The sequence below is a fragment of the Papaver somniferum genome, unplaced genomic scaffold (genome assembly GCF_003573695.1).
Source record: "Papaver somniferum cultivar HN1 unplaced genomic scaffold, ASM357369v1 unplaced-scaffold_133, whole genome shotgun sequence".
In the NCBI taxonomy this organism is placed as follows: domain Eukaryota; kingdom Viridiplantae; phylum Streptophyta; class Magnoliopsida; order Ranunculales; family Papaveraceae; genus Papaver; species Papaver somniferum.
In genome coordinates, this window is record NW_020622492.1 from 2,176,830 (window position 1) to 2,192,913 (window position 16,084).

The 16,084-nt window shown below is 35.3% G+C and overlaps 1 protein-coding gene and 1 long non-coding RNA gene across 3 annotated transcripts; one reads left to right on the top strand and one right to left on the bottom strand.

Annotated features, from left to right (window-relative positions):
- Nucleotides 1-787: 787 nt before the first annotated feature.
- On the bottom strand, nucleotides 788-2,577 carry LOC113333554 (3-ketoacyl-CoA synthase 4-like). The gene has a single exon (XM_026579988.1). The coding sequence runs from the start codon at nucleotides 2,416-2,418 to the stop codon at nucleotides 877-879; it is 1,542 nt and encodes a 513-aa protein (XP_026435773.1). The 5' UTR covers nucleotides 2,419-2,577; the 3' UTR covers nucleotides 788-876.
- A 9,019-nt stretch (nucleotides 2,578-11,596) lies between these two features.
- On the top strand, nucleotides 11,597-14,565 carry LOC113333555. 2 transcript variants are annotated; one of them, XR_003352166.1, is made up of 6 exons: nucleotides 11,597-11,883; nucleotides 12,283-12,495; nucleotides 12,579-12,850; nucleotides 13,100-13,385; nucleotides 13,474-13,634; nucleotides 13,732-14,565. It is a non-coding gene; the product is annotated as an uncharacterized LOC113333555 (long non-coding RNA). The 2 variants fall into 2 exon arrangements; XR_003352165.1 differs by having other exon boundaries at nucleotides 13,100-13,634.
- The last annotated feature ends 1,519 nt before the right edge of the window (nucleotides 14,566-16,084 follow it).

A 16,084-nucleotide genomic window follows, 5' to 3' on the forward strand; every position in this document is an offset into this window, starting at 1 on the left:
ACTCCTTTGAACAGAGAGATGCTATAGCCATTGACGAGTTGCCTCCAGGATACAACTACTGATAGTATTTATCGATGTAGAACATAAGGAAAATGCTTAAGAGCTTGGCAATGATGTAAAATAGTGAACATAAAAGGTCACAACGAAACAGAACAGTAGCAGAGAAAAAATAAAAAAAGAAGAAGCTAGCTGGTTCTTCTTCTTCTTCTTCTTCTTCTTCTTATTCTTGTGTGTATTTCAAAATAAGCTGAAAACTTTCTTTTATAATTTTCAAAACGTTATAAACAAAAAGATTCAGACAAAGACCGAGAAGATTCTCACGTGCACTGACAAAGCTGATTGAAAACAGTGAGAAGGAAAGACTCAAAACTTTTGTCAGACAACAGCACAGCCATGTCAGGAAGTCAGACATCAAAAGAGATGAAGAGATTCTTCATGCGTAAAGTCCAATGAGAAATCATGTGCATGTGTGGAAAATACGTACCAAAACTTTCAGCAAAAGTATAGGCTAGTGAACCCACATCCGAGCCCGGGCCGCCCTCCCGGATGGTCGGCGGCGTGCTTCTATGCAAAGCACCGCGCAAAGGATAATGGCAACCTTGCCCTAGTCTAGGTCTTATCCCTGGCACAAAAATATGTTGGGCCAAAGGGACATACCCTTTGTCCAAATTATATGATATTTAAGTCTAAAACTCTTTAAGATTTTTAGTATATGTGCCTACGTGGGACTAATGTTTCAGGCAAGTTAAGGAACAAATGGTCTAGGGTTCAAACACATTACAAATTGTTTAAATCCAAAGTTGTTTCTCTAACACTAAATTCAACTTAGTACAGATTGTTCATAAGAACTTATTAATCATACCCTTATTGAGTATTTTATTGTTTAACAAATGTTTGAACAGGGTACTTCTCAATACAATCTCTCCATGGACTACACTTATTAGTAGAGGGTTTGACATTCTTTAGAGCAACCCAGACTGCACTGTTACACTTAAAACCACTTCCTAAAGCAATCTGCCAGACACGGTCGTTCTTGCGCATCCTTCCCTTGGCTTCAATATAGGCCAACTCATACCAAATTGAGCTTGATGACGTGTTCCCAAACCGATGTAGTGTCGATCGAGAAGCCTCCACATGAATAGGTAATAGATCCAAGTTCTTTTCCATTTCATCGATTACTGCTCTTCCTCCGGCATGTATACAGAAATGTTCAAATGCAAGCTTGAAATCTGGTATGTAAGGTTTCTTTTTAGGGTTGAACAACTTCTTGATAGTTAGAGTTGTTAAAAAAAGAAGTTGTTCGCTTATCGGAAGGACAAGGGGACCCAAAGTAGTGATATTGATCTTAAGGGCACCTCCAGCATTTGCCATGAGATCTTTGGACAATGAAACTCCTACTTTACCAGTTTCATCTTGATCCTGATAAACACATTTATAAGCCTTGTCGTCTGAACCACGGTGGGTTCTCACCACATGAACCAGCTTATACTTTGCTAGTCGTTTGTCTTTAGATTTGTTCGAGAGAAGCATCGCAGCACCACCTACACGGAATAGACAATTACTTAACATCATGGACTTGTTGCGTCCAGGATAGGCACCATAGGTAATGTTCTCTGTGCTCACGACAATTGCATAGGTGTTCCGGTGAACCTGAAGTAAGTCTTTGGCAAGATCGACTGAAATCACTCCAGCACTGCAACCCATCCCCCCTAAATTGAAGCTCTTGATATTACCTCTAAGTTTGTACTTATTGACGATCATGGCGGAGAGGGATGGAGTAGGATTAAATAAACTGCAATTTACGACAAGAATTCCAATGTCCTTGGGCTTCACAGATGTACTGGAGAATAGATTATCCAATGCGCCAAACATCACTTGCTCAGTCTCTGCCCTCGCTGTGGCCATTGTAGGTTTTTTAGATAGGTCGTGAAATGGTTCAGGAAGATAAGTCTCGTCACCAAGTCCTGACTGCCTGACAATCTTACGCTGAAACTCCATCAGAGATTCATCGAGGTCACCAAAACCTTGACAGCGCTCAAGGTAATAACGGGCTGGAACTTGAAAGTGAGATGGCGGGCGATAACAGGCGTAATCAACAAGATAGACCGCGCGAGGCCAAGACATTATGTAAACAGTCAAACCCATGACAATAAAAACCCCGGAAGTTACAACGCTGACGAGATTGTACCGGAGATAATGATGCCAAAGCTCATACACATCCTCTGGGTCGGTTTGCATAGCCTCAGCAATGAGAACTATGAAAATAGGTATGAGAAATAGAGTGAAGAGATGGGTAATCAAGTAATGATAACCCAGCTTGACATATTTTAAATTCACGCTCCGTGAGAAATCTGGTAGTCTCTTACTCTTTTGCTCCATCTTAAAACTAACAGCATCTCCCCTGTCACCTAACGTCATGTTGTTTTCAACAATGTAGTCTATTATTTGACAAAAAAACTACGAATGAATGATTTTTAATCAGTATGATCGAGAAGTTTTGCCGATCTAACATAAAATGAAATGAGAATTGTTTGATGTGAGTATGAAATGTAGTTCACAAAATAATATTAGACATCGATTTTTTTTGCTTTGCTCTCTTACATGCAGGGTTACTTATATAGGATAAATGAGAAGTAAGGTGAAAGCATGGCCAACAAATATTCAAGGGTTGGTATTAGGGTCAAGGGAAGATCAACAGATAGTCAAGAGTTCATCAAAGGTCAATGAATTAACAGAGTTTCAAGGGTTAATAACGTCTAAATTATGGTTTTACCAAAATACTCCCTCTGCCCCTTAATACATAACCTACTATTTTTAAATTTTCTCTCATTAACAGTGACCTTTATCATCATTAAATGATGAGATATTTCTAAAATTATCATTTTAATTGGTTATTGTTAGTATAAGATATATGTATAATTTAATAATCATGCATGTTTATATTTGTTATGTAAATATTTTAAAATGCTTTTTAATGGTATAAAATTTACCAATGCCCTGTGATATAGTTTGAGAGATATAACCATTTCTAAATTTTACTAATTATTATTCATAAGGATGTAATGGTAAAACAATATTTAAAAATACTCTTATCTTCTCTTTTCCTTAAGAATTGTGCAAACTTGAACTAGGTCACCTATTGAGGAACGGATGGAGTAGTAAAGTTGTGAATATAGGTATTGATACAAGTTTAATATTGATAGACTGCCATTTTTGTGATGATTTCAAACCATCAAAAGAGAAAAGAATATGAAAATACATAATTGGTTAATTTACTCTTGAATTTGAATTCCTGGTCTAGAAGACAAGTAAAATATGACTACTGTTCAACTAACCAAAAATTCAAATCCTATGATCCTAATATCCTATTTGGGTATTTCAGCCAACCTTTATAACTGAGTTTTATTTCCACTTACTAAAATACCCTTTTAATCATCTCTCAATCGACAGTATGTTCTTCCTCTTTAGTTCATCAAGTCTTCCAGTTGATTACAGCCTTTTCTACCAAGTTTCTCTCCTCCGGTCTCAACTGATAATTCTATATAGAGAAAATTAATCTTATTTTTCCAAAAATATATGTAATTTTTTATTGAAATCCAACTTATATTTCGGAATTTAAGTCCTTTTATGTGACTAATTTTAACGGAAATAGGAAAGAGAAAGAGATAAGATAAAGAATAAAGTTAAAAATAAAGGACATACTTAACTAAATCTTTTTGTGTCTTTTTTAACCAGACTTATATTTTAGAAGTCTATTACTCCCCTGCTTTATGGTTGGGCATATAACTCATTTTCCGTAAACGAAAACAGAAAATCAAACTTATATTATTAAATATTTGAAGAAATCATACCATGCGCTTGGAAGTTTGGAACCCCATGACAATTGAATGGTTGATATGAATAATTAGAAATTCAATGACGGAAAGAAAATTGTGACTCGGAAGTTTGGAACCCCATGGCAATTGAATGGTTGATAACTTGATATGAATAATTAGAAATTCAACGACGGAAAGAAAATTGTGACTCGAGAAGGTCACTACACTTTCTGTTTCTTTTATATCAGTACTTTACATCTCAGGAGACAAGCCCAAGAGAAAAGCTACCAATCATATTTCACAATTATGAATGTTAGAATTTCATCGAAGTGTTTGTTAGGACTAACAAGGTATACATATTTTTCTTAGAACGTCCACGGTGGGAGAGTAAATCCAAATATTTGGTCTTTTGAACAGACGTAGTGGAACGTACTATCGATCAAATTTTGATCAACGACTAAAACCCAGAGTATATTTGGTCTGGGACCAAGACTAAACCCAGATATAGTCGAGCGTTGATATACTTCACGCCCCACCACCAGGCGGACATATAGTGCACGTCCCACATCAGGCGTTGGTATAGTCTACGCCCCACACCAGGCGTTGGTATAGTTTACGCTTCACATGGGGCGTACGTAAAGTCTACGCCCCATTTTTTTTTTTAATTATTTTGTATGGGGCGGGCATTATAGCCCCGCCCCATTCTTTGTTTCCAAAATCATTTTAGTGGGGCGGGCATTATACCTCCGCCCCACTTCTTTCATTTTTTTAGTGCACGTCCCAATCAGGCGTTGGTATAGTCTACGCCCCACACCAGGCGAACGTATAATGTACGTCTGACCAAATTTAGTCTTTCCACCGTAGCGTCACACACCATACTAAACCCAAAATTTGATCTTTTTTTCCCTCTTTGGTCTTTGGTTATACTCGCACCACTGCAGTTGCTCTTAGGAGACTATATCAAGTCCTCTAGTCCTATTCTAAAAACATAAGTCATTCTCTTAAGTCATAAGTAAAAAATAAATAAATTGCTTTTATAATAAGTCATTAGATTTGTGGCGGAAAGTTTTTTTTTTTTTCTTTCTTTTATAATAAGTCTAGATTTATGCATGTGCTAAGCATCGGGCACAAGTTAACTTCTCATTATGGTGGATTGTAACAGTTTTTTTTGATGATTAAAATTGATTGTTTCCCGTTCCAGTGAACAGTTTCTACGAGGGCAAAACCGTTAGATTGGATATTAGATAAGATTGTAACCTTGGATGGATAAAATAACTAAGAAAAATAGTGATAAACGTTAATAACTGTCATGTACCTTTTTTGTTATACCCTCAAATCAAGATTTTTTTCTTCCTAAGAAATGATGATGAGAACTGATTGAAAAGTCGAGGGTACCTATATATGCCTCAAGCTAAAATTTTTCTTACCTATAAGTCCTTTTTCTGAAAGTGATTGTCTATGGACTGAGTCGATACAATGCAACTAATCGGTTCACACTTCGTGTGATCGTCTATGGATACGAGATCGGGACAATACAACAATGAAGTATGTTTACTTGATAAAAAGGTTCGGACTTAACCAAACACAATAGGATTGCTTATCAAGTAAATAGAAATTAACGTTTGTGTAATTTATTTCAATTATAATAAAATAATTATAATGCGTGAATATAAAGTAAAAGACACATCAAGATTTTGTTAACAAGGAAACCGCAAATGCAGAAAAACCCCGGGACCTTGTCTACAATTGAATACTCTCAGGATTAAGCCGCTACACAAAATTAAACCTAACTTCGTATAGTTGAGACCAAGTAACTAAACCTATAGTTCACCTAGTTCCGTCTGTATTCACACGCCTCCAACTTATGAATAAGTCACGTACTTGGAACATTTCTTTTGGTTCATATTCCAAACAGTAAAGGAACAACAAATCTGTTTGGTATCAACTCTATTCAACCAAGTGATGTGAGTCGGACAAAGGCTCTTCTGTTTATCTTAACATAAACTCCTTCGTCAGGTTATTAGATCTATCTTATATTCAATCACCAAAGGTAATTGTTAAGAGTTTGCAATCAATACTTTTAATCACAAAGAATTATATTGATGTCGATCTACAAAACTAATCAATCCAATCTACCACAAGGATAAACTGATTATAGTTGGATCCTCTTATACCGAAACAAGTATTGTGCACACCAAAGATTATGAACCCCAAATCAGAAATCTTCAATATCTTCTTTGTCTTCAAATCTTCTTAGATCTTCAATAAACACATGCACACAACAACTTGAATCTCTTGTGATCAATCACGCACAGAAAGGAGTCTGTTAACAACGGATTATCATAAGATCGTCTTTAACACTAACAACAGTCTAAAGATCCTTGTCGAAACTTCAATCTAGTTTGAGTGAATCTTATATCAGAAGAGAAGATTCTCAAGCATAAACAAACTAGGTGCAATCAAAGTTCAACCACCGTTAGTCAATCAAATCAATTGAAAACACAAGATAAACTGCAATTATCTAGTTTCCCACCAACGGTACTCGTAGAGCTTCTCAATCCCAAAGAAGACTTTATACTGAGCGGCCGTAAGAGATTTCGCCTAATTAGGTTACTCTCCTCTCCGAATAGGCGGCTACACCAGTAACAACACAACCGAGGAAGTTTGCTGTCACGAAGGATTAGTTTGTTAGAAATGCAAACTTCAAGTATTTATAAACAAGGAAGTTTGGACACCAAGGAATTTCCAAAATCGAAAATATTCTCAAAGATATTCAATATATTCCAAATTCGATTTCCATAATTCCTGGAAATGCTCTATCCAAAATAATGACCGAAAATCTCTTTGGAGAATCTCAACTAGTAAATGCACATTACTAATTCTCATTTTCCTAATATAAAATTAACAACCTTAATTAAAAGATTCTTAACTTATTTATACTATGATCCTGGGATTTTCTTCCTGTAGCTATTAAGGAATAACTTTGAACAATAAAAGATAAACATTACTGTATGTGTTCAAAGTATGCCGATATCCTTACTTTGTAAGTCTTCTTTCATACTTACAACCTTGAAACCGATTTTCCACACTTCCAAACAAGTTTAGAAGTGGTTCATATGACTTTCAAGAACTATGCGATTGATCAAGAAACACTCAATCACAAATCATGGGTTTAACGGTTGTACCAAAACAAGTTTCGGTTCTACCCCATGTGAGTACTGTGCATAGTCACACTAGCTTTCCAAAATTCGGTTGACTAGGTACTAGGATCGGTTCCCCACATATATATGGTATCTAACTTATATGTGTTGCACATGTCCATAGGATCAGTTCCCCTTTTCCTAAAAATGTGTTGCACATGTCCATACGATCGGTTCCCCTTTCTGCTACAAACTTGTTGCACCTCATACAAGGATCGATTCCCCTTTGTGGTGTGTTGCACCTCTTCATAGGATCGGTTCCCCCCTCCTCCTTTACCCAGATTAGGTTCAACAAAACACAAACTCGATCATACCATCTTAGGTGATTACTTAAGATCGGTTTCACTAATAAAAGTCATACCAATACATAAGTCATGCCTTTGTGAATAGTTTTACCAAGAACACAAACAAGTCGTGATCGGTTATGCTAAATCACACATATTGGATGTTCACAAGATATGCAATGAATAACAATCCCAATAACGCCTGGCGATTTCCTTTTCGATTCATAAACAATTTTATGAACTTACCTTCTTAAAACACATGTAAAACATTTTTTCCTAGGATGAAATCCTCACCTCATACCCATATATAATCACAATAGCATTTAAACGATTATGTCGATGTCTTATCTATAAAGTTTAATGGTTAAGCAGTAAACTTAATATTGTATTCCTTAATACTATGTCTATCTAGAGTGTTCATGCTTCGCAGTTTCGTTTTCAATATGCACGACTTGAAAGATACGTTAGGGAATGGAACAGTTCAAGTCAAATATCACTAACCTCAAGTGGAAGGATGATGTTGTCGTTGTAGCTTCCTAGTTCTTCTTCAAGTCTTCGCAATACTTGTAATGTCTCATATCCTAATACTTTCAAGCTAACCTATACGAAGTTGACTCTAGTACATAATAAAGCGACTCTTAAAATGAGTTTTGATTCACTAAAATATGACAACCAAACTTGACCTACCAACGCTTGGTGGGTTCAACCGAGCTAAGCTCTAACACTGATAGTTTCCCTATGCCTTTTTCTTACGCTCAAGCTCTTCTAATTTCATTATGAGAAATTCCACCATTTTCTCGATTCTGTTGTACGTCTTTGAGTATCGCCGCAATATAAAGTTAACGTCGCAGGCCGAACATAGTTCTTCAGCAAAATAGAGGTAGAGTTCTGGTAAAACTTGTTTCTAGATAAATATCAAGAGATACTTTATAAAATCAACCAGACATCTAATAAATAAATATCTAATTAAATACCTAATCAATAAATTTAATATGGTAATCACTAATCATAACTTGAGATTTATGTACATTTAGTGCAATTCAATTTACCCATTATAATCAGTAATTTGAGTCTAAAAGAACGAGTTTATAATATAGTGGGAAAGTCATGTACCTCTAATGGATGAAGTTTCCAAAAATTCCTTTGGCAGGATAATGCAACAGTTCGTTTTCGTGTTGTTGACAATAATTATTGGAATATATGTGACGTATCACACCCACCAAGGAGATCGAGGTGGTTGTTTATCAAGAGAAGATATACGAAAACCAAGTCATTTATGTAATCTAGTTAGTAAATCCTCTATTATAGCTAGATAAGCTTTACCTAGTCAAGTTTGTTATCTATGCCTAGGTTTACTATTTTCATATCCTATTATCATCATATAAATAGGAATATTCATGTACTTGTAAATCTATCATTATGTACTGAAGATCAAATATATTATCTTACCCCTCAGAGTTTTATCAGTGGATATAGGTCGAGTGACCGAACCACTTTAATCTTTGTCTTCCCTCTAATTTTATATCAATCATATTTTATGATGGTACATCGCAGAAAAAGATCCAATGCTTCTGCTTCCATTTTTGCAATCGATTATGTTTATTTTTTTATTTTTTTTCTTCTGGTCATTGCTAATGATTATATCACCTGGACCAAGTCTATTAGAGTAAACATGATTAGATGAATTTTTGATTGTTTCTATATTCCTTTTAGCATCATCATATTATAATTTTATTCTGATTTAAGTCAATTGCTTCCGCTTCCTTCTTTCATCAACTCGTTTTTACTAATCCACTAATACTTATAGTATGTTTATTGAATTTCACTATCTTTTTCCATTGGGTTGTTGTCGAACTGATTGCATGTTTCATTTTGTGTTTTCCAAATTAGCATGCTGATACTTAGATGATATATTTATCTATTATTTTCGATTTAAGATGATTCAGTCATATTTTTATCAGTTTCCCTAAATCAAATAAATTCTTTTCTTTTAAGCCTTTACAAAAAAAATTCGATTAATTTTTCATTTGAAATTCCTCTATGGAAATCCCTAATAATCCATCGTCATACTTTCCTCATAAGCTTTCCATTTTGAAAGTTCTTTTTATTTCCAAAAACAATTTTTTCCCTTCTATAATCCAAATCATTTATAACCATCCTATTACGGTATGATGTTGTCGTTTTACTTCTTTATTTGGGGTATATTTCATGATCACTGCAAATCATAATTTCTTTAAATGCAATACAGATCTATGACTTAGGTTATGACTATATCAAACTCACCATATTTAGGGTTTGATTGTCTGCTTAAGATTGGTCTCTTCAATTTAGCCTTCAGAACCAAAATTGTTATTTTTCTTTCTTTTTAAATGTTATAAACAGCGGCACTCCCATCACAAATGATGTTTCTGTTTTTCTACTTTATTGGACCGGATTTCAGAATCATGTTTGGACCATGTCGGAATGGCGCTCCTAATATGAAGATTCCGGGATTGGTATTATACAATAGTATGGTACAGGGGTTTATCAAGTTAACTATTATAATTGAGTGGTTATGATTAAAGAGAATATTGTTTCGCTACTTCATTAGATGTTGTTATTGTACTTTTGGTGTTGTCGTCCAGACTTATTGCCAAGCGTTATGGTGTTGCTGGTTGCTGTCCATGAGAGTTTCCACAATCATCTTTGTTGATGTTTGTGAGAGTTTCAACAATCATTCTTGCCAAGTAGTTATTCTGTCACGTACTAGTTCAAGTTGCACAATTCAAATACTCATGTATCCAACTTGAGGGGAGTATTGGAATATATGTGACGTATCACACCCACTAAAGAGATCGAGGTGGTTGTGAATCAAGATAAGATATAAGAAAACCAAGTCATTTATATAATCTAGCTAGTAAATCCTCTATTCTAGATAGATAAGCTTTACCTAGTCAAGTTTGTTATCTAGGCTTGCACCTTGTTTGTTTTTTCTTGACTCATCTGAGTCGTTTGAATCTGACTCGTCTGGATCTGATTGATATCACCTGACTCATTTGGATCTGACTCAATATGTTTGTTTTTTGAGTCGAATCATCTGACTTAAGAATATGTGAGTCAGTACGTGGCTTAGTCCCATGAGTCAGGGGAATTTTATTCCCTGACTTAAATGGTCCGATTCATGGGTTAGGTCTGAGTCAGACCTGACTCAAAATAAAAAACAAACGGCCTGACATCTGACTCGAGCCGAGTCAGATTCAGACGCTGAGTCATCAAAAAACAAACACACTCTTAGGTTTACTGTTTTCATATCTTGTTATCATATAAATAGGAATATTCATGTATTTTTAATTGTATCTCAGTATGTATCGAAGATCAAACATACTAAAACACCACCGGTGGGGAGGGCCGACTGAAGAAAAACGAAACACCGCTGATTGCATAACGCGTTATACATTCTTTTCTTGTTGAAATGTTATGTTTGAGGCATATGCATCGTTTTAGTGGTTGCATAACCAAATTAGTGGATACATGAACCAAAATACGATTGTACAAACTGTTATGCATCCTTTGTTGTGGCTCCATAATTCGTTATGCATCTTTTTTTGTTGGAATGATAATTTTAGGCATATACTACCTCTACTTCAAAAAAAGAGATACTTTCACAGTTTCATTTTCGCCTAAAAATAGGTCAAATTGACGAAAGTATCACTTTTTCTGAAACGGGGCGAAGGTATCCATTTCCAGAAACCGAGTGAAAGAATCACTTTTCCTGATTACATAATGGCTATGCCCCTGAAAAAATAGGATACATAAAGAGTTATAGTAATTGGACTAAAAGAGAAGGACAATTTAATCTAGTGAAAAAGTAACCAAAGTTTAACTTGTGATGGAAATTTTTTAGGAATATTCTATCCAGTATTTTTATGAACTTGTATACTTGCGTTACTTTTCATTTTACAAAAAATGGCCATAAAAGAGACTCCCTCTTTTCGGGCCCTCCGATCGGTAGGTCCAGGTATTTTACCCCTCGGGTTTTTATCGGTGGATGTATGTCGACTAACCGAACCACTTTAAGCTTTGTTTTCCCTCTGATTTCATACCAATCTATGCTTAGATGACATGAGGGTGTGGTGTGTCACCCAGCGGCCATGATACATTGGATTTTGTATCTATTCACTGTGATCTGCCCTCCCCTCCTATAATAACGTACTGGATTTGGTGAATCTAATGGCTCTTCGTCCCTCCCGTCCCACGATATATGTATTCATTCCGTAGCTTAAAAGCGAACCATAAAAAAGGCTTTCATTGTATGTAACGCACAACTAATTCCTCTCGTTGGAATTTCGTTCAGGTTCTGATTAATATCTCATGTTCCTGGGTAATTTTTTCCTCTTCACTTCCATATTCTATAACGTATCATAAACACTAGATGCCTTTCTATTCTCTCTTCAGTAACAGAAAGTATTCCCTATCAAGGTTTTCGCAATCTGTATTGCACTTTTCCTGCTACTCTGAAAAAAAATGCTCATCCTTGCACTAATTTGATCCTTTCTGTAAAATGGAAAATCCCAATCGAAATCATCATCAGTTCCAATCGAACATGTAGGTCTTCTTTCCCATGCTTTCAATTTCATTTTACATCCACTTTATCCGGGGATTATTTTTCGTTTCATTCGTCCAAAATTGCTTGATGAAATTTGAATCTAGGATATTCCAATAATGATTTTATATCGATGTAGCAAATATTCTAAATGCTAGTTAGGATTTTCTATAGATGTAGAAAATTAATGAAATTAAATCTAGGGTTTCCAATAACGATTTTGTAAGTTTAGCAAAAACTTCCAAATTCTATGAGAATTTTGTGTTGTGGTTTTCGGTTTGCTCTTCCTAATGTTAATTTTCCAATTATTTTTTTTTAAAATCATTCATTAGGTCTGCACTGTGTTTACTACTCCTATGTTTGAATTAGGTTTCTGATGAATTTTCTTTTCCAATTTTCAGTTTTGGCTTAAAGAACAGACGAAATGGCATCTCAAATCAATATCAAACCGCAGCAGGTACCATCTTCAGTTACCCATGACAGGTTGAAGAATTTACAATCACGAAAGAAAATCAACCATCGTTACTATTCGTGTCACTAGGAAATTGGAAAAATTGGATATTATGTCCACCAATGACGTTACCAGTGTCGATATGGTTTTTGTTGACCAGCAGGTATTGACCCCCCCCCCCCCTGTTTCTGTAAATTTGTAATATACTGCTTCAATAATTTTTCACTAACACCCCTGCTGAAACAGGGTGACGAGTTACACGCCATCATACCCAAAAATGTTATCTGGAAATTTGATAAGCAGATTCGAGAGGGTGGTTTGTACAGTATTGAGAAATTCCACTTGACTACTGCAAAACCCAAATTCAGGCTAGAAAAGAGTGAAAAAAGATGTTATTTTCGGTGGAACACCTCACTCCCCGCACTGGATGCTTACTCCGTGTTTATTATTCTCCATAATTCCTGCTTCACTGAGTTTGAGGCACTCGAATCTAATATTTCAGAACATACATCTTATAGGTAATTCTTACTGCATATGTTTCAAGTAATGTTATGATACATACAATGTAGTTCATTATACAGTCTGTTACTGGAAAATATGTTCATGTATGTTTTCTTCCAGATATGTCCTAATTGAATGTTCACAGGGTTTGTACTGCTGTATCTCTAGCGACGTCTACATCCACATTATTATTTAAAAATTTACATAATTATTAAAATTTGTTAGTTTCAATAACAAATACCTTGCATGATGGTCATTCGATGCAGGTTATTTTTCCAAGCCATGTGTTTGGCGTCCTAAATGAGGTTTTAGATTGGCAAATTTGTTTTGTGATGCGTGTCGTTGATGCGTACACTGTGGACGGTCAAACCAGGTTTCCAGTGTCGGACGTCAACAGGAAAAAAGGGCCAGACAATAGTAAGTTATGCTGAAAAGATGCTTGGAGATGTTAACACTAAAAGTGAAATTAAGCATCCCAATGAGATTTACTGGAGCGAAACTCGGAAAACCATCGCAGAATTGTTTGAAATAAAATGGGATCACAGTTGTAATGTATGTATAATCTACTCTCAACATCAATATAGTCAAGAAACTTTGTAGTACAACTAACCGGCATCAAACAATGGATTGGTGATGTCAGTTTATGCACAAAACAATATGCAAAGCAACAACCACTCAATTGATGAAAGTAAAGGGTTGGTACTATTTAAGTTGCACCAATCGCAATCACGGGGTTATGTATTGTGACGGTGAACTTTGGTGCTCTAAGTGTCAGATCCAGATTGATGTACCAATACCAAGGTAATGGATTAGAATGTATACTTTACTGAAAAACACTACATCGCTCCAAATAAATATTTTGTCAGTAATTAACCAAACCCAAAATATAACTTGACAGGTTTTCAATTCGGTTTGGAAGATCCTACAGAGACTACTATCTTTGAGGCACCATATATTGAACTCCAAAAGATCCCGTGATGCACAACAACGGACCTGCTCTGTTTAGAAGAGGTATGTATCATTGCTTTATTATCAAGTTCTGCACTTCAACAAATTTCGGTGAAGCTAAATGCTAGAGTGATCATAAAGCTGCCAAATTTCGGTACTGGACAGTAAGCATTACAAATGTTGGATGACATTCATTTCAATGACAGAGCTAGAGTGACCAAATATAATAGAACAGGTGTGGCTTCTAACCTTCAAGCGAATAACTTACCTAAAAGGTAAATCAAAGGAGTGGTGTACACATTATCAAGTTAGTGTTAAATGCAGAAAAGTATAACAGACTATTGTGGTGGTAGATCATGTGTTACCTGGGTAATGCATAGGGAATTTAGCTCAACAATGGGTGCATCTTAGGTAACAATGTTTTTTTGCTCCATATTTTATTTGATGTTTCCTAACATTAAATGGCAGCCTTATCTATGTAAAGAAAGAGCTAACAGGGGGTTAGTCAATTGAAATTTGTAGAGATATCAAGAGATTTTTTGGGCAAGAGATATTAAGAAACTCTATGTGACTTCATAGATATTGGGAGACTCTTTGAGTGATTTTGAAGGAATCTCGGTGACTCGTAAAGACAAATATATAGGACTTTCACGTTACATACATCAATTTTTTAATCCTTTTTTACTGAAAAAACTGGGAAAAAATATATAAATCATTTAAGAAGATATATAATCAAATAATTAAGTGATAAAATATAATTATATGCATTTTTGTAATATCTTTTTTTTAAGAAAATAGATAATCAGATTAACACAAGCTCAACATGAACACGACGTGTTAGAATCTATCTTATGGGTTTTTCAGTATAACATTATTATTTGGTTATTGTTATTTATTATTAATAGTTTGAATTCTAATCCTTAAAATTAGAAGAAACAAAACAAACAAAAAGTCTCCCAAAATATCACCTATCTTGGAGAGACTTCTTTTAAGCCTTTTATGGTATGTTTTAATACAAAAGTCTCTGGAAATCTCTGAAATCCTGAAATCATTGATTTTAAAATCAAAATCGAATAACAGAGAATTATGAAGACATTTAGAAAGTCTCTATCCAATAATAGAGAATTATAAAGACTTTTAGAAAGTCTCCATCTAATAACAGAGACTTTCAGAGAATTTTAGAAACTCTCTACCGATTAACAAGAGATTTGGAATGTCTCTACAATTCCCTATAAATCCAAATTCACTAACCCCTGTAAAAGTTTAAGTAGTAATATGATAGAGACTTCACACAATAGGACATAGGTTGGTAGTACACAAAAGCAAGATAATGGAAGGTAGAGAAAAAAATTTATTAATCGAAAGAATTAAACGATAAAAATTATATGTGTGAAGTATTCCCCCATAGGATGAAACAAAAAAGTAATATGAAACATCTTTTTGTATCCATGTGTTACCTGGCTTAACCATTGTAATTTGTAACTCAGCTAAGGAGAAAAGAGTACCCATATAAAACTGAAGCCACAATCCAAAGAAAACAAAGCATGCTATAAACACAGAAAACACTGTTGTTGATGGTGGAATTTCGACAAAGGTCAAAATCGTAAAATCATGACACTGCATGTTTCTAACCCGGCTTCAGGAACGCATGTGACGGTTCATATTTTACGATTCCTGAACCATTTCACAATCAACGATCGAGTTACTCTCAGAGTCAGGATGAATATGTTTCTCGAAAGGCCTCCCAATAGCTGAGCGTTCGATGCTACGCATTTCATCGTGACCTCTATGTAGAATAACATGATTGGGCAGTCCTCCTACATAGTTGTTTGTTGAGAGGGCTTAATGCCTTCAGGACGTCGGTGATAATCGATGTTCCCTGACTACATAGAGAGACCACCCTCTACATAGAAGAATGATTGGACGGTCCTCCTACATAGTTGTTTGTTGAGAGGGATTAACGCCTTCAGGACGTCGGCGACACTCACTGTTCCTTGACTATGTAGAGACTGTGTATAGATTCAGGCGGTTCTCCTACATAATTGTTTGTTGAGGGGGCTAAACACCTTCAGGACGTCAACAACGTTGCACGTTGTTCCCTGACTATGCACCTTTCAGAATGAGTATGATGCTTCAACTATCTCATATCTCGATTCCACAATATATTAATTCTACCGTGACATTCACCACTGAAAACCTAGAAATAATTTATTATATCTCATTACTTTGTTCCATGAATCCCCAGCTGACTCCATGGATTAGTGATAGATAACCAATTTATCTCATTACTCCGTTTCCTGAAT